The 20924-nt window shown below is 39.2% G+C and overlaps 1 protein-coding gene across 16 annotated transcripts in view; it reads left to right on the top strand.

Annotated features, from left to right (window-relative positions):
- Positions 1–20924, top strand: part of KLHL13 (kelch like family member 13) — a 384258-nt gene that overhangs the window by 294815 nt on the left and 68519 nt on the right. For 10 of the 16 annotated variants that reach the window (XM_082445533.1, XM_082445530.1, XM_082445527.1 and 7 more), the window contains one exon: positions 19258–19323. The exons of 3 other annotated variants lie outside the window; for them this stretch is intronic. In XM_082445533.1, the coding sequence (XP_082301659.1) occupies positions 19258–19323 (66 nt within the window). Of the gene's footprint in view, positions 1–2666; positions 2797–15989; positions 17568–19257; positions 19324–20924 lie in introns of those variants that run through there. 3 more of the 16 variants (XM_082445522.1, XM_082445515.1, XM_082445523.1) reach the window with 3 other exon arrangements.

The raw sequence follows: 20924 nt of genomic DNA, 5'->3' as shown, positions 1-20924 counted from the left end.
TTTTTTTTCTATTTTGTTCTTGAACTAACATGGATCAGGAGATAAAATGGTATTTCTAAAATGTAAAGGTGCTAGACTGTGAAGGAAATGCTCATACTTGGGCATGATTTTGATGAAATCAGTCATGTATCTTCAGATATGAAGACCTAATTTAGTAATTGCCTGAACCATCTGCTACTGATGTAAAAGGACCAACTGCAAAGAAAACAACTAGCACACAAATATGATGAAAATTATTTGAAATTTGTATTTTCATAAGCACGATAAGAATGCACCTCTTTCCTTACCTGTCATAGGTTTGGAGACGCACATTCTGGTGTGAAATCTTTTAATCCCACATGTTATTTTGAAACACAAAAAGACTGTGCTCTACAAAACCTATGCCAGAAGTTCCTCAAAAAGTTAAACATAGAATTACCATATGACCCAGAAATTCCACTCCCAGGTATACACCCAAGAGAAAGGAAAACAAGTAGTCAAACAAATATATGTACATGCGTGTTCACAGCTATTCACAAGAGCCAAAAGATGGAAACAGCTCAAATGTCCATCGATGGATGAATGGATACACAAATTGTGGTATATACATACAATGTAATATTTAGCCATAAATAGAAATGAAGTACTGATACTGTATACATTATGGATGAACCTCCAAAACATTATGCTCCGTGAAAGAAGTTTGGCACAAAGGATCACATAATGTATGATTCCATTTATGTGAAATATCAAAATAGATAAATCCATTGAGACAGAATGCATATTGGTGGTTGCCAGTGGCTGCGGACCAGGGGAAGATAAGGAGCAGCTGCTTAATGGATACGGATTTTTATTTTGGGATGATGAAATATTTTGGGACAAGACAGAAGTTGTGGTTGCCCACCGTTCGGAATGCGCTAATTGCCACTGAATTGTTCAGTATAAAATTGTTAATTTTATGGTATGTGAATTTCACTTCAATAGAAGAAAACCCCACCTTACCCCACAGTGCGTGTGAGGTACTACGTGAGGAATAGGATGGTGTTAGTTTGTGTACAAGTAAACATTTCTTGTTTTAGGAGTTGTGTCTGTTTTCATAGTTGCCTTTTCATTGCAGTACGTTATAGCAGTTTTCCATTTGCAGTAATAAGTATAACGTTTTCCTTTTAAGATAAATGTAAATTTTTAAAGGGTTGATTTAAAGAAAAATCAAATAATAAATGTAGGAGTGAGATGACAAATGAAGGCAATTTACAGATGACTGAGGAATAGGAAACTTTAAGAATCATTCCTATTCTGTGTTCAAGCCAATTAGTCTTTGAGTACATATTAGGTACTGGATGCTGTTCATCAAAGGTGAATAAGATGTGTTTTTGGCCTTGGATGCTGTCAGCCTAATAGGGGAGATAAGCCATGAAGGTAAATCATTTCAGGAATAGGCTGAATGTTCCAAGTGCAAAAAATGAGAACAGGCTGAGGTCAAGACTAGGTACCTGTTGGATTACCAGTACCACTGAAGAAAATACTAGAATATATAGGGAGAAAATGAACAGAGAAATTTGCTTTTGACTTTAGGAACAAGGAGCAGAAATAATTAATAAAGGCAACAGACAATGTATTCAAGCCCCTTCCTGACCGTTTTCTCTCTCAGTCCTGGGCTCCCCTTCTCCCCAACAACCCTACATTTAGAGATAGTGTGTAGAGGGCTTAGTGGTGGTCTTTGGAGCTTGGCTGCCTGGAGTCGAATTCCAGTCCCAGTGTTTACTCGTTGTATACCTCGTGGCACTTGATTTTCCTATTCCTTACTTTTCTATTCTGTAAAATGGGGATATTAATAGGACCTACATTATAAGGTCATAGTAAAGATAAGTTAAGTGGTTTACTGAGTAAAGCATTTATAACACTACTTAGCACATGGCAATTGATCAACAAATATTAGCCATTATCGTCATCTCTGTCAGTAAGTCCTATCTGTTCTATCTCCTAAAAATTTTTTTGAATGTCCCTTCCTACTACTATAGTTTAAGACTTTATGTTGTCATAATTGCAATTATCCCTTAACTAGTTTGCCTCCCTCTCTCCTCACCATTCCCTCTGTGTCACTTGACTGCCTGACCCACCCCTGCTTATTCTTAAAAACTCAGCTCAGGTGTCACCTCTGTGGAACTTGCCCCATTCCCTGCCCAGTTAGGGCGCTCCATGTGCATTCTTGTCACCTCCACTGTCGTGCATCTCACATCGTATTGTGACTGTATTTGATACTCCCTGGGCTGTGGCCACCTTTAGGGTTGTGGAGAGCTGGGCTTACTCAGGTTTGAACTTCCAGCCTAAACACAACAAAAGTAGGTGCTTATTAATTGTTTGGGGGGATGAATGAATGTTCTCTGCCTGTAGAAAGTTAGCTTTCAGTCTTTATTTCGGAGGCTGAGGTGAGTCCTGCAAGAGTTTAGAAAAGGGGGCATTTGGTTGGAGAATCCAATTAGGCTTCAGAAAGGTAGAGCTTGCGACTTCCCTGGCGGTCCAGTGGTTAGGGCTCCGCACTTCCATTGTAAGGGGCACAGGTTCGATCCCTGGTTGGGGAACTAAGATCCCGCATGCAGCGCACATGAAAATAAATAAATAAATAAACAAATAAATAAATAAAAGACTAACAGTTTTTTTTGTTTGTTTGTTTGTTTTAAAAAAAGGTAGAGCTTGATTTGGAACTTAAGAACAGAGGAACAGCCACAATCCAGGCAAAGGAAATGTTTTATGAATTGAACGGATAGCGACAGAAAAAAACAGCATCTCCAAAATAGAAGAGACCACCTGCTGAGGGTGTGTGTACTGGGGGGGAGGAGTTATATGTTGAAAAATACAAGGAGTTCCCAACCTATCAATTCAATGCCATGAATTCTAAAGGTTTATTTATAGATTATTTGTTTGGACATGATACATCATATATATGATGGTGAGGTTTCTGGCACTGCCCCACGTATTGTATTTAACCTACTTAAGGAGCTGATCTAGCCCATGGGCAGTACTAGCTTGGGCTCCAGGGCCTGGGAGCAAGGGGTCCGGAAAGGCATGGTGGATTCTGGGCTGGAAGACACAGTGGTACTGGAAGTTGAGCTTGGTTGTTCTCCTGTGACCCTTTCTGCACCTTTCTCTATCTCAGCTTCTCTTTCTCTATCTCTAGTCAAGTTTCTCTATCCAGGAAGGCCCCCTGCCAACTTCCTTCAATAACACCCCACCCCAGGTTGCCAGGATTCCAGCAGGCTCCCTCTCACTACCAGCCTTCCCCATTCCCTGAGGGCAGCAGCTCTCTGCTATTTGAAGAAACTTGACTGAACTCATTCACACCAAGGTGTGAAAAACTGATAGCCACCTCATCCCGGCAATTGTACTTGGTACAATTTCAGCAAACTTCTATTTAGCTTAAATGATAAAATGAACCTGTAATTGCTGGAATTTCTGGCAGTAGTACAGAGCAAACAATGAGAGAGACAGAGAGACAGAGAGAGAGAGAGGAGAGGAGAGGAGAGGTAGGCACAAGGGTTGGAGAGAAAGTTTATTGGATGGAGAGTAGGCACTGTAGGAAAAGATATTTGGGGACAAGGGAAACTTCTGCTAATTTCCCTTTCCCCTTGACCTCCCTCCCCAAAATTGTTTCTGTGTAACACTTCCGTCTGGATTCTCTTGAATCCATAGAAACTATAAATAATAATTTTTTTTAAAAAAGCTGTAACTCCCATGGCAATTCTGGGTAAAGGGGTCTGTGTTTTCCAGATATGTGCAACTCTGGGATGGCTTATAATGGGAAATAGGGTTGAATAAACAAGGTGGGGCTGGGGTTGAGGGGACCTTGAAAGTGGAGTCTACCTCCACAAAAATAAGGAGTCATGGACGGTGAGATGATGAAAGCAATAAGGAAGCCATAATTAATTCTAAATTTAGGATTAAAAAAGATGGCGAGTTAGGTTTAGTCTTGGCTGTTGCGTGATTAGTTAATACAGAATCCTATCTTTTGCTACCGATTTTTCATTGTTCTGGGACTGATTCCTTTAACTGTTAGTGTCTGTTTCCCTGGATGGCTGATTCTTCTCTGTGTCTTCTGAGCCAGTCTTTCCTTTAGGATTCAAGATCCTAGAGGCTTTTATGACCTGTATTTCCAACTAGCCCATAGGGACTTATACACTATATTTCTGTGTCCCAATGGCAAAATTCAAGTCCAGTGGTAGCAAAACACAGCTCCCTTTTATAAGACCATATTATTTTGTTTAAATAAAACCCTCCAGCCTTTCTAACTGTACCAGAGAATACAGGGAAGATAGTGGTTAATGATCCCCATCAGTGAGCCCTTACAGCTGCAGAAGCCACACCCCCTGTCCCTAACCCTATGCATGTGTTAGACTGTGTTGTGAATAGGCTCTTCCCTATGGGGAACTGCTTTGTCTTTTATTCCTTATATTGTTCATTATGTTAATATCCTTGCCATTTCTACCCTGCCAGTTGCATAAGGGGGGAGGCCAGGAAATGGGGTAAGAGAGGGATTTGAGACACTTCTTAAGCCTAAATTATAATTTCCATATTGGAACGGAAGTTTCATAGGTCAAATATGTATATTTTTCTCTATTTTGAAAGTTACAGGGGCTTGTTAGCATTGGTCCCTCCTGTGCCTCATTTGTGTATTTTACTAGTGACTGCTCAGCATACCCTTTGAGTTTACTACATATTGGTGATGTGCAATGGCTTGCTTGGTTGAATTCACTGTTTTATATTTTATTTTTTTGTTCAATCTAGTGCAGCGGTTATTGTCAAAATTGGATTTCGTGATTCACTCTTTCATCATCACTGGTTATGATAATGTAATAGGCTGTAACAGTCCAAAGAATATGCTTCTATCCTTTTCACTTAGCAGTCTGTAGAAATGACTGGTTTCAGGAGACACTTTCATTTTTCAGTGTTCACTGGTCTAGGTGGTGATAAACCAGTGAAATGCATTTCTTCAGTTTCTAGCTTTACAAATACTGAGAGGGCAGACAGCAGAATCAAGAAGAACTACAATTCTGAAGCCTATGGAAGGAAAACCACATTCACAGAAAGAGAGACAAAATGAAAAGGCAGAGAACTTTGTACCAGATGAAGGAACAAGATAAAACCCAAGAAAAACAACTAAATGAAGTGGAGATAGGCAACCTTCTAGAAAAATAATTCAGAATAATGATAGTGAAGATGACCCAGGACCTCGGAAAAAGAATGGAGGCAAAGATCAAGAAGATTCAAGAAATGTTTAACAAAGACTTAGAAGAATTAAAGAACAAACAGAGATGAAAAATACAATAACTGAAATGAAAACTACACTAGAAGGAATCAATAGCAGAATAACTGAGGCAGAAGAACGGATAAGTGACCTGGAAGACAGCACGGTAGAATTCACTGCTGCAGAACAGAATAAAGAAAAAAGAATGACAAGAAATGAAGACAGCCTAAGAGACCTCTGGGACAACATTAAACGCAACAACATTCGCATTATAGGGGTCCCAGAAGGAGAAGAGAGAGAGAAAGGACCAGAGAAAATATTTGAAGAGATTATAGTCAAAAACTTCCCTAACATGGGAAAGGAAATAGCCACCCAAGTGCAGGAAGCACAGAGAATCCCATACAGGATAAACCCAAGGAGAAACACGCCCAGACACATAGTAATCAAATTGGCAAAAATTAAAGCCAAAGAAAAATTATTGAAAGCAGCAAGGGAAAAATGACAAATAACATACAAGGGAACTCCCATAAGGTTAAGAGCTGATTTCTCAGCAGAAACTCTACAAGCCAGAAGGGAGTGTCATGATATACTTAAAGTGATGAAAGGGAAGAACCTACAACCAAAATTACTCTACCCGGCAAGGATCTCATTCAGATTCGATGGAGAAATCAAAAGCTTTACAGACAAGCAAAAGCTAAGAGAATTCAGCACCACCAAACCAGCTCTACAACAAATGCTAAAGGAACTTCTCTAGTGGGAAACACAAGAGAAGAAAAGGACCTACAAAAACAAACCGATAACAATTAAGAAAATGGTAATAGGAACATACATATCGATAATCACCTTTAACATGAATGGATTAAATGCTCCAACCAAAACACACAGGCTCACCGAATGGATACAAAACCAAGACCCATATATATGCTGTCTACAAGAGACTCACTTCAGACCTAGGGACACATACAGACTGAAAGTGAGGGGATGGAAAAAGATATTCCATGCAAATGGAAATCAAAAAAAAGATGGAGTAGCAATAATCATATCAGATAAAATAGACTTTAAAATAAAGAATGTTATAAGAGACAAGGAAGGACACTACATAATGATCAAGGGATCAATCCAAGAAGAAGATATAACAATTATAAATATATATTCACCCAACATAGGAGCACTTCAATACATAACGCAACTGCTAACGGCTCTAAAAGAGGAAATCGACAGTAACACAATAATAGCAGGGGATTTTAACACCTCACTTACACGAATGGACAGATCATCCAAACAGAAAATTAATAAGGAAACACAAGCTTAAATGACACAATAGACCAGATAGATTTAATTGATATATATAGGACATTCCATCCAAAAACAGCAGATTACACTTTCTTCTCAAGGGCACATGGAACATTCTCCAGGATAGACACATCTTGAGTCACAAATCAAGCCTCAGTAAATTAAGAACATTGAAATCATATCAAGCATCTTTTCTGACCACAATGCTATGAGATTAGAAATCAATTACAGGGGGAAAAAAACGTAAAAATCACAAACAGATGGAGGCTAAAGAATACGTTACTAAATAACCAAGAGATCACTGAAGAAATCAAAGAGGAAATCAAAAAATACCTAGAGAGAAATGACAACAAAAACACGACGATCCAAAACCTATGAGATTCAGCAAAAGCAGTTCTAAGAGGGAAGATTATAGCTATACAAGCCTACCTCAAGAAACAAGAAAAATCTCAAATAAACAATCTAGCCTTACACCTAAAGGAACTAGAGAAAGAAGAACAAACAAAACCCAAAGTTAGTAGAAGGAAAGAAATCATAAAGATCAGAGCAGAAATAAATGAAATAGAAACAAAGAAAACAAGAGCAAAGATCAATAAAACTAAAAGCTGGTTCTTGGAGAAGATAAACAAAATTGATAAACCATTAGCCAGACTCATCAAGAAAAAGAGGGAGAGGACTCAAATCAATAAAATTGGAAATGAAAAAGGAGAAGTTACAACAGACACCGCAGAAATACAAAGCATCCTAAGAGACTACTACAAGCAACTCTATGCCAGTAAAATGGACAACCTGGAAGAAATGGACAAATTCTTAGAAATGGACAAATTCTTGGAAGGTATAACCTTCCAAGACTGAACCAGGAAGAAACAGAAAATATGAACAGACCAATCACAAGTAATGAAATTGAAACTGTGATTAAAAATCTTCCAACAAACAAAAGTCCAGGACCAGATGGCTTCACAGGTGAATTCTATCAAACATTTAGAGAAGAGATAACACCCATCCTCTCAAACTCTTCCAAACAATTGCAGAGGAAGGAACACTCCCAAACTCATTCTATGAGGCCACCATCCCCCTGATACCATAACCAGACAAAGATACTACAGAAGAAGAAAATTACAGACCAGTATCACTGATGAATATAGATGCAAAAATCCTCAACAGAATACTAGCAAACAGAATCCAACAACACAGTAAAAGGATCATACACCATGATCAAGTAGAATTTATCCCAGGGATGCAAGGATTCTTCAATATACACAAATCAATCAATGTGATACACCATATTAACAAATTGAAGAATAAAAACCATATGATCATCTCAATAGATGCAGAGAAAGCTTTTGACAAAATTCAACACCCATTTTGATAAAAACTCTCCAGAAAGTGGGCATAGAGGGAACCTACCTCAACATAATAAAGGCCATATATGAGAAACCCACAGCAAACATAATTCTCAGTGGTGAAAAACTGAAAGTATTTCCTCTAAGATCAGGAACAAGACAAGGATGTCCACTCTCACCACTATTATTCAACATAGTTTTGGAAGTCCTAGCCACAGCAATCAGAGAAGAAAAAGAAATAAAAGGAATCCAAATTGGAAAAGAAGTAAGACTGTCACTGTTTGCAGATTACATGATACTATACATAGAGAATCCTAAAGATGCCACCAAAAAACTACTAGAGCTAATCAATGAATTTGCTAAAGTAGCAGGATACAAAATTAATGCACAGAAATCTCTTGCATTCCTATACACTAATGATGAAAAATGTGAAAGAGAAATTAAGGAAATACTCCCAATTTCCATTGCAACGAAAAGAATAAAATACCTAGGAATAAACCTACCTTGGGAGACAAAAGACCTATATGCAGAAAACTATAAGACAGTGATGAAAGAAATTAAAGATGATACAAACAGATGGAGAGATATACCATGTTCTTGGATTGGAAGAATCAATATTATGAAAATGACTATACTACCCAAAGCAATCTACAGATTCAATGCAATCCCTATCAAATTACCAATGGCATTTTTTACAGTACTAGGAGAAAAAATCTTTAAATTTGTATGGAGACACAAAATACCCCAAATAGCCAAAGCAGTCTTGAGGGAAAAAAACGGAGCTGGAGGAATCAGACTCCCTGACTTCAGACTATACTACAAAGCTACAGTAATCAAGATAATATGGTACTGGCACAAAAACAGAGATATAGATCAATGGAACAGGATAGAAAGCCCAGAGATAAACCCACACAACTCTGGTCAACTAATTTATGACAAAGGAGGCAAGGATATACAATGGAGAAAAGACAGTTTCTTCAATAAGTGGTGCTGGGAAAACTGGACAGCTACATGTAAAAGAATAAAATTAGAACACTCCCTAACACCATACACAAAAATAAACCCAAAATGGATTAGAGACCTAAATGTAAGACTGGACACCAGAAAACTCTTAGAGGAAAACCTAGGCAGAACACTCTTTGACATAAATCACAGCAAGATCTTTTTTGACCCACCTCCTAGAGTAATGGAAATAAAAACAAAAATAAACAAATGGGACCTGAGGAAACTTAAAAGCTTTTGTAAAGCAAAGGAAACTACAAACAAGACGAAAAGACAACCCTCAGGTGGGAGAAAATATTTGCAAACAAATCAATAGACAAAGGATTAATCTCCAAAATATATAAACAGGTCATGCAGCTCAATATTAAAAAAACAAACAACCCAATCAAAAAATTGGCAGAAGCCCTAAATAGACATTTCTCCAAAGAAGACATACAGATGGCCAAGAGCCACATGAAAAGCTACTCAACATCACTAATTATTAGAGAAATGCAAATCAAAACTACTATGATGAATCACCTCACACTTCTTAGAATGGCCATCATCAGAAAATCTACAAACAACAAATGCTGGAGAGGGTGTAGAGAAAAGGGAACCCTCTTGCACTGTTGGTGGGAATGTAAATTGATACAGCCACTGTGGAGAACAGTATAGAGGTTCCTTAAAAAACTAAAAATAGAATTACCATACAAACCAGCAGTCCCATTACTGGGCATATACCCAGAGAAAACCATAATTCAGAAAGACCCATGCACCCCAATGTTCATTACAGCAGTATTTACAATAACCAGGTCATGGAAGCACCCTAAATGCCCATCGACAGACGAATGGATAAAGAAGATGTGGTACCTATATACAATGGAATATTACTCAGCCATAAAAAAGAATGAAATTGGGTCATTTGTAGAGATGTGGATGGATCTAGAGACTGTCATACAGAGTGAAGTAAGTCAGAAAGAGAAAAACAAATATTGTATATTAACACATATATGTGGAGCCTAGAAAAATGGTACAGATGAACCGGTTTGCAGGGCAGAAATAGAGACACAGATGTAGAGAACGAACATATGGACACGAAGGGGGGAGAGTGCCGGGGGTGGGTGGTGTGATGAATTGGGAGATTGGGATTGACGTGTATACACTAATATGTATAAAATGGATAACTAATAAGAACCTGCTGTATAAAAAATAAATAAAATAAAATTCAAAAAAAAAATACTGTCTTGACTTAGACAAAAGATAATTGACATTTCCCTTCCTTATTGTAGCTGTTACCTTTGCTCAGTTCAGTTATTGAGCCATTCAGCTCTCCATCCATCTGTCAAGTGAAGAAAAATACACAACCTAAAAGTTATGAGTTATGTTTTATTCAGGGACCTCACTAAGGACCTCTCCCAGAGGCCTGGGAGACAGCCTCTCAGAGAGCTCTGAGGAACTGTTCCGAAGAGGTAAGGGAGGAGCCAGGGTATACAGGAGTTTTTGCTGAAAAAAAAAAAAAGCATGTAGCTGGACATCAAAAGATTACTGCTGGGGCTTCCCTGGTGGCGCAGTGGTTGAGAGTCTGCCTGCCAATGCAGGGCACACGGGTTCGAGCCCTGGTCTGGGAGGATCCCACATGCCGCGGAGCAACTGGGCCCGTGAGCCACGATTGCTGAGCCTGCGCGTCTGGAGCCTGTGCTCCGCAACAAGAGAGGCCGCGATAGTGAGAGGCCCGCGCACCGCGATGAAGAGTGGCCCCCGCTTGCCACAACTAGAGAAAGCCCTCGCACAGAAACGAAGACCCAACACAGCCAAAAATAAATAAATAAATAAATTTAAAAAAAAAAAAAAAAAAGATTACTGCTAATCACAAAAGACAAAAATCTCAAGTTAATGATTTTAGTGCTTTTCTATGTATGGGAAGATGTAAGAGTCTGGACTCATTGAAATTATTCTTTAGATATGTATCTCAATCCATCCTGAATTCCCCTCAGGTTACACTGACAGGGCGCCCGCAGCAGCTGATGGCTTGATGGAAGGCAACATTCCTTGGATGCCACCAAACCAATATTCTGTTGAGTCCAAAGAGAGAGAGTGCCGCAGTATCATTTAAAGAGCAACAATGAAGGACTTCCCTGGTGGTAGAGTGGTTGGGAATCCACCTGCCAATGCAGGAGACACAGGTTCAAGCCCTGTTCTGGGAAGATCCCACATGCCGTGGAGCAACTAAGCCCGCGCGCCACAACTACTGAGCCTGTGCTCTAGAGCCTGCAAGCCACAACTACTGAGCCCGCGTGCCACAAGTACGGAAACCCGGGTGCCCAGAGCCCATGCTCCGCAACAAGAGAAGCCACCGCAATGAGAAGCCCGCACACCGCAACGAAGAGTAGCCCCCGCTCACCTGGACTAGAGAAAGCCCACGTGCAGCAAGGAAGACCCAATGCAGCCAAAAATAAAAAAATTCAAAATAAAAAAGAATTAAATTGACATGTGACGGATTAATAGGAGAAAGTCAAATTTAATTTTGTATGTATGAGAACCCCACATACATGAGAGGTTCAAAGATAGAAAGGTAAAATGACATATATATGCCATCCTGAGCTAGGGAATGGGATAGGGGCCTGGGGCTTCCAAGGATGGGAGGGTAATTCACAGAACTATAAGAGCAGATGTTGGGTAATTAGGTGTTTGCCCTGACGTACACTGGGCCACTCAGATAAAATTTATCTCTGGTAATAACTTATTCTGGAAAAGACCCCCAATTTAAATTCTTCTGGGTAGTTAAGGGAGGGGCAAACGTTTCTCTTGAGCCTGCAGAATCTTGATTGCCTTTAGCTCAAAATAATCCTCATACAAATGTGGTACATTTTGGGGAGGCTCGTTCTAAACACCTTTAGAAGGATAAGACTCTTTAATGATTTCTTGCTTAATTATCATCTGAAAACAATGCTTAGTTTTAGAGGAGAGAAGAACTTACCTCTGCTGACTTGATTTCACTAAAATTGCCTCCTATAATTGGGTTACTATATGTGACAGGCACTGAGTAAGGTGTAATAAAAACATAAGAAAGACCCAACCACCACTCTCAGGAGTTTATAGTCTAGTGTATTGTTTATAGAAACAGTTATAATCCAAGGTGACAGGAGCTATAATATTCGAAGTGCCATGGGAGTTTACAAAACCTAGCACCAGGGTCTGCTAAGGATGTGAGGGAAGGTTTCATGGAAGGAGGTATGGTTGGACACTTAAGTATGAGTAGAAATTGGCTTTGGTAGACAAGGAGGGCAGGGAATTCCAAGTGGAGAGAATATCATATGTAAGGCCACTGGAGTGTGAGAGAGTATGGCACATTTGAGGTCTATTGCAAGAAATTGCTAATTGAGGGACATAAGAGAGCTCTGCGAATTGGCACTGGGAAGGTATTTCTGCCATAGGTGTACGTGGATCGTTCTGCACCTTTAATCATATAGCATCCTATATCTTCATGGCCTATTCTTTCCGTCCTGTGGCCATTTACTTCCTCATGATCAGTGTGAGAAGACCCCTTTTTCCCCTTTTTGGTGATGTTTAGGAGTCATGTTTGTCTCTTTTCCCCCTAAAATAAATATTAGTACAGTACAGAGGTGACTAGTGAACGCTGAATTAGATGTCAGGGAACCTAAATTCGTGTTTTACAGTTCTCTTAGCAGCTATGTCACTTGAGCCAAGTCATTTAATAAGTGTCTCTTCACTAGGAAAATGGGGATGTTAACATCTGCACTGCCTACCTCAGGGTCGGGGTGAAAATTAAGAAAATTAAGAGGTATTGGGACTTCCCTGGCGGTCCAGTGGTTAGGACTCCGCGCTTTCACAGCAGGGGCCATGGATTCCATACCTAGTCAGGGAACTAAGATCCCGCGTCCTGCATGCCACGCGGTGCCACCAAAAAAAAATAAAAATAAATAAAAATTTTAAAATTAAGAGGTATAATAAACTTTTTAACTTGGAATTCTGTTGGGTGAGGCTCACTTAACACTTAAAACAAGTAAAATACTTTGTGGAGTATCTAGATAGGAAAATTAGGTTGAATAGTTATTGACAAGTGGAAATATTCTTACTTCCTTATTAACTCCGTATGTCTGCCCTTCTGACTGTGGAATGTCATTTAGCTTGTGTCTATGTTTCCAAACTTAACATGATAAAATTTCTTCCTTCCCAGTCGTCTACCATGTGTAACTTAGCTTCTTTCCAATTCTCACTATAGCTATTAAATAGTAATGAATTTAAGACTTAGGTTGGTAAGCTATGAGTTGTTATATTTTATCATCAACCTTGAATAATTGACACCTCTTAGGTAGTTTGAATTACTCATGACTTAGCCTCAATCATTTGTGTTAACCATATAGTGGTATGACCTGAGTTTTGTTACATTTTAGGAATATATAAGACGGTTATGACTCATTCAACTAGGAATGGGAGGTTTTGAAACAGTGGCCTTCTACTCCCTTTGCCGTTTTTCCCAAGCCAATGACAGTGCAGGCAGAGTTATTAGTAACAGAAAAGGAGACTTCCATTCATTTTCTTCCTTTTGACCCCACCTTTCCCATGAGATAGAGTGGCCATACTACTGGAATCTAATAATTCACCTGAAATATACACTTCTGGGCTATAGACATATGAGCAATTGCTCCCAATATAAATACCCCTGGCCATCCCCTCTTTAGATCAATGTTTCTGAAAATATACCATCTAAGAATATTTCCACACAACAGAAAACTCTATAAACCATCCAACTCATCCTGCTGTAAGAAGGAGGATGAAAGAAGAAAGGAGAAGAGTACTGCTATGCATGAGATGACACGATGATGATGCTATTTTAAATAGAATGTAAGTGAATTATTTATACTTGATTAATATAGACCCTATCATCAAAAATAATGTCCACTTACTGTGGACTACCAGGAGGTAGTTATTACCCTCTTTTCTCCTTTTACAACTTCTAGATGAACTACTTCATGTGAATTTGAATAAAACACTTGTTCTAGTTCAAAGCTAATATAAAATGATTATTGCTTTTTTTTTCTGCCAGGTCTGAGGGAAATACTCTAGCAATTGTTTTGTTTTCCACAAAGCTAAATGTTGAAATGGTCTGGTTTATTCTCTCTTTGTTTTAAAATCTATGGTACTGGACTTCCCTGGTGGCGCAGTGGTTAAGAATCCGCCTGCCAGTGAAGGGGACACGGGTTCGATCCCTGGTCCGGGAAGATCCCACATGCCGCGGAGCACCTAAGCCTGTGCGCCACAACTACTGAGCCTGCGCTCTAGAGCCCCTGAGCCCCAACTACTGAGCCCACGTGCCACAACTACTGAAGCCCACGCACCTTAGAGCCTGCACACTGCAACTACTGAGCCCATGTGCCGTAACTACTGAAGCTCACGCACTCTAGGGCCTGTGAGCCGCGACTACTGAGCCCGTGTGCTGCAACTACTGGAGCCTGCGTGCCTAGAGCCCGTGCTCCACAACAAGAGAAGCCACCGCAATGAGAAGCCCGTGCACCATAATGAAGAGTAGCCACCGCTCGCCGCAACTGGAGAAAGCCCGCATGCAACAACAAAGACCCAATGCAGCCAAAAATAAATAAATAAAAATAAATAAAATCTATGGTACCGTTGATACATAGTTTTAAAACATTCTTCCAAAGACCCAGTGGATTAAATCATTTTTATGTCCCCTAAATATTGCCCTTTTTTTGAAGATTTCTTGAGAAAAGTGTGGCACACATCCAAAATCACATTCTTCCATTTTTTTCTGTATTTGAATTTTTTCCTTACAAGTTAGTGGAAAGGAAAAGTGGTCAGTTTTTGCACTCAATAAACAAGAAAGAAGGTGAAGATAGCTTTTATCTAGGGCATTTTTAAGTCGTTGAGAGAATATTTTCAAGTTTTAACTACTTTTTGAAATTATTGGCAGAATCCTCTTAACCCACTTTAACATAAAGTGGTTGAAGAAGATGAAAAGATTTTTTATTGGCAAATGAAAGAAAGCACCATGGTTTTTGCATCATTGCATAAATGTAAGAAATTATGTATACATAAAAAGGATGAGACAAAGCTGAATGCTAAATGCCAACTTCAACGAGAGCTTGTCTGACTGTTTGACACTGAGCATAATGGGGTGTGGTTCCACAGCAAGAGAACACTAAATATTTACACCCCAGCACACGTTTCTCTGGTAAAGCTTCTTATCCTAGATTAATCTCCCAGCTAACACTATTATCCCTTTTTTAACACACACCCTTCTTACACTTGGATTTTCTCCCTTAATACTTCATGAAATTCTAAACCTTCTGGATCCAATCCCCTGTCCTCACTCTCCCATCTATTTCTGTGGTCTTCATGAATTCTTTTTGTTTATGGTATGGACCTTCAGGTGAATTCTCTTGTTTTACTGCAAGTAGTAAAGCAACAATCACAGCCCCCCCGCCCCAACTCTTTTCTTCCAACGATCACAGCTCCATCATTTAGCTATTCTCTTGGTATCCATTTCTTATCAATTCTCTGGAGGTTTTGAACCAGAGCTGTGATATATACAGCCAACAATGTTGCATAGTAATGCAGAGTTACTGCCCAATCCAGATCTAGTTCTCTTACATCCATATTCTTTTCTTTTTATGCTTGAGAGTGGTGAAGAAAGTTAGTGAGGTTAGTGTGTACTGTGAAGTCTGGGGAGGTTTACTTTCTTAGGCCACTTACCCTCATGCTCTGGCTTTTGCCTTAGTGTCTTTTCCTTGCCATCTTGCTTCACTTTATAAAGTGTCAGAAAAGTTTCTTGAACACTGTGTGCATTATGTGCATTAGGAAGAATGCATAGTATGGTCCATGTGATGGAGGAACATTTATAAACTGTAGACTCAGATTACCGTGGAAGACATCACAGAAAAGAATGCAATTTGAGTTGGGTCTAGAAGGATGAATGGAGTTTAGAAAAGTGGACCGGGGAAGGGATTTCTTGCAGGAGGACCTCTGGAGCAAAGGAGAGGAAGAACAAAACAAGCTTGTGAGGTATAGAATGGGAAGTTGGTGTTAGGAGATAACTAGGCTGTGAATTGGAAGAGTAGGTTGGCCAGCTTGCCGTGAGTTTTGCGTGTTGGGCGTAGTTGTTTAATTCCTTGAGTGATCCACTCTTTCAAGAAATGGCTTCCGGGCTTCCCTGGTGGCGCAGTGGTTGAGAATCTGCCTGCCAATGCAGGGGACACGGGTTCGAGCCCTGGTCTGGGAAGATCCCACATGCCGTGGAGCAACTGGGCCCGTGAGCCACGACTACTGAGCCTGCGCGTCTGGAGCCTGTGCTCTGCAACAGGAGAGGCTGCGATAGTGAGAGGCCTGCGCACCGCAATGAAGAGTGGCCCCCACTCGCCGCAACTAGAGAAAGCCCTTGTACAGAAACGAAGACCCAACACAGCCATAAATAAATAAATAAATAAATAAATAAATAAATTTATAAAAAAGAGTTTAAAAGAAATGGCTTCTCATAGCTCATAGGATAAAATCCAAGCCTCTTTGCTGGCACGTAAGGTCTTCTGTGATATGGTTCTGTATATCTTAAAATCCATTCCCCTCAACACCAGGTTCCTGAAACTCCTTCCATTTGTACTGAAGACTTTCCCGATTCTCCCAACATGTTGTAATCCTCAAACCCCTGTGTGTCTGCACAGACTGTTTTTTTCTGGAGTCCACCTGGTGAATGCCTCATTCTTCAGCCTCAGTTGCAGCACTAATTTCATTGTTCCTCTGCTGCTGTAGAATCCTGGGCTTATGCTGCTAAAACTTCTACACCATATTTTGTGCTGTCAGAGTACATGTTTGCTTTCCTCACTCAACTAGAAGCTTCCTGAAAGCACGGGATTGTGTCTTATTCACCATGTCATCCATATCCCCTAACAGAGTACCTACCTAACATGTAGCAAGTTCTTGACAAATATTTGTTGAATAAAATATTTTCTGCACATTTAATTTACACCATGTATAGTTGTATTTTAAGAGAGTCATCTAGAAGCAATGTGATTGCTAGATTAAAGATGGGAGATGCAAAGAGACCAGTTATATACATTTTTTTGGAAATAGTTCATTTGTTAAAAAACAAACAAAGAAACAGTAGGCGTTAGGTTCCTGGAAAATTGATGAAGAACAAAGGATAGGAGTTATTGGTTGGCTACTAGGGACTGGGAGAGGGAAGAGTTAAAGATAATAAAGATTTAAGGTAATATGACAAATATCAGGACAGTGACCCTTGAAAAAATAAGATAGACATGTTTGGTTTTTTTTTTCTCAGTCAGATCTCCTGATGTTAGTACTTGTCTCACCCCACCTCTGCTCTGAAGATGAGCGCACTGTTCTTGTTCAGTTTACTGTAACTAAGCTCGAGATTCATGTGGTTCTGATCTTCATATCTGATCAGGAGTTAAGATAAGAAATGTAAATAGTTCAACCACGCTGACTACAATTTCCTATCGAGGGAAGGTGTGCAGTGCATAGGTTTTGAATACATAAAGCTTGTTTCTGCTTTTGGGAGCCACAACTGTGAAGTGTTATACCAGGCAGATGCACTGGGGTGCGCTACTATGTAGAGGAGCCTAGCTATGCATCACAGCTCTCAACTTTAAAACTCCAGAGAATTTGATGAGAGAGGGATCCACAAGAACATGACAAATGATGAGAGTTCAAACCTTAAGAGAAAAATGGGCTTATTGGTAAGAGAACTTCTTTTTCTTTATTTACTGCTGTTACTTATTCATTAAAATGGCAAGCCTGTTGTTTTCATATGTGGCTGTGAAACGGTGTTCAAAAATCAATTTTTATATGTATTGTAGAATTCAGGAGACATATTGGTAACCATGGAAAAATCATAGGAAGCATGTGTAAAGCTTGATTTTTAAAAAAAAATCACTAGGGAAATTTTACTTTATTTCAGACTATGGTATAGATTTATTTATATAGCTTAAATGTAATACAGGTTAAGAAATATGTATTTTTTTTAAAAGTTAAAATAAAGAATAGTGACTTGTGTGAAGATACATAATTTCACTCAGTTACCAGAAGGTGGCACACCAGATTCTTCTTAAATACACAAAAGAAAGGAATAATATTAATAGGAATATAAAATAATCTGTATTTAAAGATACTTTAATGTATTTTTAAGCCAAAAAATATATAATTGTTATTTGCTTGGTGAGGTTTATTGCTAAGATATGACAAATATGAATTTAACCCATTGTAGCCTTTTATGATTCAAAGATAATTTTTATGTGTATAGTAAAAGTAGACTTTGAAATAGTATTGCCACTAAGGAGAAGCTATTTTGAATTTATCATTTAAAAAAAAATAAAATACTTGCTACCTACCTTTTGCATAACAAGTCATTAGATGTAGAATAACATTCTGGATAAGGTTTCTGCCAAGGTCTTTTTAAAGATACTATTAGACTATGACTTTGATTTATTAGACTATGACTTTAATAATGCAATAGTGCTTGTGAGATGACCCAGAAAAATACCAAATCTGTTTATTTTGAAAAAAAAGTTAGACAAAGGTAGTGCTTAGTAATGTTTACTTTCTCTAAGCTAATAGCAACCTAAATGAAATAAATGTAAATAAATTGAATTTTGTGTTAGAGCTCCTCAAACACCTGCCAGCATACTTTAATGTTTTAAGCGTGTTGACAGCATATACTGCAGTGCTTCTGTAGTAGTCTCTATTTTTAAAACTGCATTCCTGAGGCAGTACCAGAAGTGTGTCTGTTCATCGTTGCCTTTTGTATTAGCCCAAAGGAGTTAGGTATATGACAGAACTTCACAAAAACAGAATCTTCTCGTTCGGAAACAATACGTCTATTTATATGTTTTTATTAATTACAAGCAGTATGAAAATAAGAAAATGTAGTAAATGAACCTAGAAGAACATTAGCCATCTGTTCTCTGAAAGCTTGTGCCATTTGCTTTCTGGTTTTTATGGCAAAACAGTATATCAGCAAAGAATTAAACTTTAGGCTTAAAAAGCTAGAAAATGACAAAGCATTCCAAGGCTGAGTATATATTTACTGGAAAAGTGTTTCCTTGTGTCCAGACTTGTCTAGTTTAGTCTTTTAGATCAGCTGCCAATAAATGTTGTATTCAATGTCAATCTTTATTCCAGACTTTCTGAAACATTAAGAGAGCGTCTAAAAACAAATAGAATCTTATGGTTTGCTAGTCAAGGGTTTTTTTAAAAGTTAATTCACATATTTTTAAATTGTTCTGTGTGGTCTTAACTGTTCAGGATTTATAAATATGGTTTATTAATTTACAGCTAAAATATTTGCAGAGTATGCTTTGAAAATTTTGAACTACATACAATAAAGCCACAATTAACCAGATTTTTTTTTTTTTTGAACTCCACTTTCAGGAGACGGAGGCAATTATCTTTAAAACAAGCCGATTTCAAGGATATATTCAAAAAATCAACTTCAGGGTATGTCTAAGGGTCTGCATTTTCTTCTACCTTTTTGTCAATGAGAATTTATTTTCATAAAAAAGACCCTGAGGTACTAGAAGCCATTCAGTCATCAAAGAAACTTTCAATAACGTCTAGGGTACTGTGTTTATTAAGACAAAGAAAGAAATTATTTCATCAAAGAAATACCACACATCATTGTATTGTGCTTTATATTTTCCAATGTGCTTTCACAAACACAAGTTCAGTTGGTTCTCATCACACTGCTGTGAGTCTGGCATCTTCCCTATTTTACGGATGAGGAGGATAACACGAGAGGTTACAAGTTTGTGGCAGAGCTACAAGCAGACCACAGGTGCCCAGCCCTGTCCTCTTCGGCACCCTTCCTCATTGAAAAAGTTTAAAACAAGTCTTTAACTTCTACCCTGTATTGCACAGTCAGTGTAACTCATACTACCTCTGTTTCCTAATTGCTGTACTTCACAATTTCCCACTTTGCATGTGTCTGTTTGTCTGCCTCCAAATCTGACCGCCAGCTGGAGACCTTGCTTTCAGACTCTCCCAGACCTGGAAGGGTCTGGAGAGTGGGAGGGCAAGATAATAGCCATGGACAGTGGGGACAGACAACGATTGGTGAGCGGCCAATGCTGATACGCTGAGGAAGGCCAGGCACTGAGACAGAAAACAGAACCTCATTCTGACTCGGGTCATCTTGAGTGGGGGTGGGCTACCTTGACTTTTAAAGCAGGTTTCTCCAAGTTGAGTAGACCAGACACGAAAATCAGCTGGAGTCCTTGTTTAAAATACAGATCACTGCTTCTCACTTCCAGACTTGTACATGTTCAGTATTCAGCCCAGATGATTCTTAGGCATGCTAAAGTTGGAGAGCATCTGCCTTCAAGGTATAGGACGTTTTGGATGGACCTACAGTCTGCCATACAGAGTGAAGTAGGTCCGAAAGAGAAATATATCGTATATTAACGCATATATATGGAATCTAAACTTTTTAAAAAATGGTTCTGAAGAACCTAGGGGCAGGACAGGAATAAAGACGCGGACGTGGAGAATGGACTTGAGGACACGGGGCGGGGGAAGGGTAAGCTGGGACGAAGTGAGAGAGCGGCATGGACATATGTACACTACCAAATGTAAACTAGATAGCTAGTGGGAAGCAGCCGCATAGCACAGGGAGATCAGCTCGGTGCTTTGTGACCGCCTAGAGGGGTGGGATAGGGAGGGTGGGAGGGAGACGCAAGAGGGAGGGGATATGGGGATGTATGTATACGTATAGCTGATTCACTTTGTTATGCAGCAGAAGCTAACAGAACATTGTAAAGCAACTGTACTCCAATAAAGATGTTAAAAAAAAAAAAAAGGTATAGGACTTTTCTCTTGGTAGCATCCAAGTTCCGTGTGGAGGCCTATGGGGGCGGGAGCCAGGCAGGGGTGAGGAATGACAGCTGTTGCTTGCACACCTTGCTGTATATCTCCGTTGGAGGCATATCGCAGTAGGTGTTGTGCATTATGGTGACTGCGAGGTATTTTAAATAGGTTTGTGTTCGTTTTAGACTCGAGGAAGATAAAGAGCAGAAAGATTGCCCCCACAAGGTGAAAAACAA

The sequence above is a fragment of the Balaenoptera physalus genome (assembly GCF_965194825.1).
Source record: "Balaenoptera physalus genome assembly, chromosome: X".
In the NCBI taxonomy this organism is placed as follows: Eukaryota; Metazoa; Chordata; class Mammalia; order Artiodactyla; family Balaenopteridae; genus Balaenoptera; species Balaenoptera physalus.
This window is presented reverse-complemented; position numbering and strand designations above follow the sequence as displayed.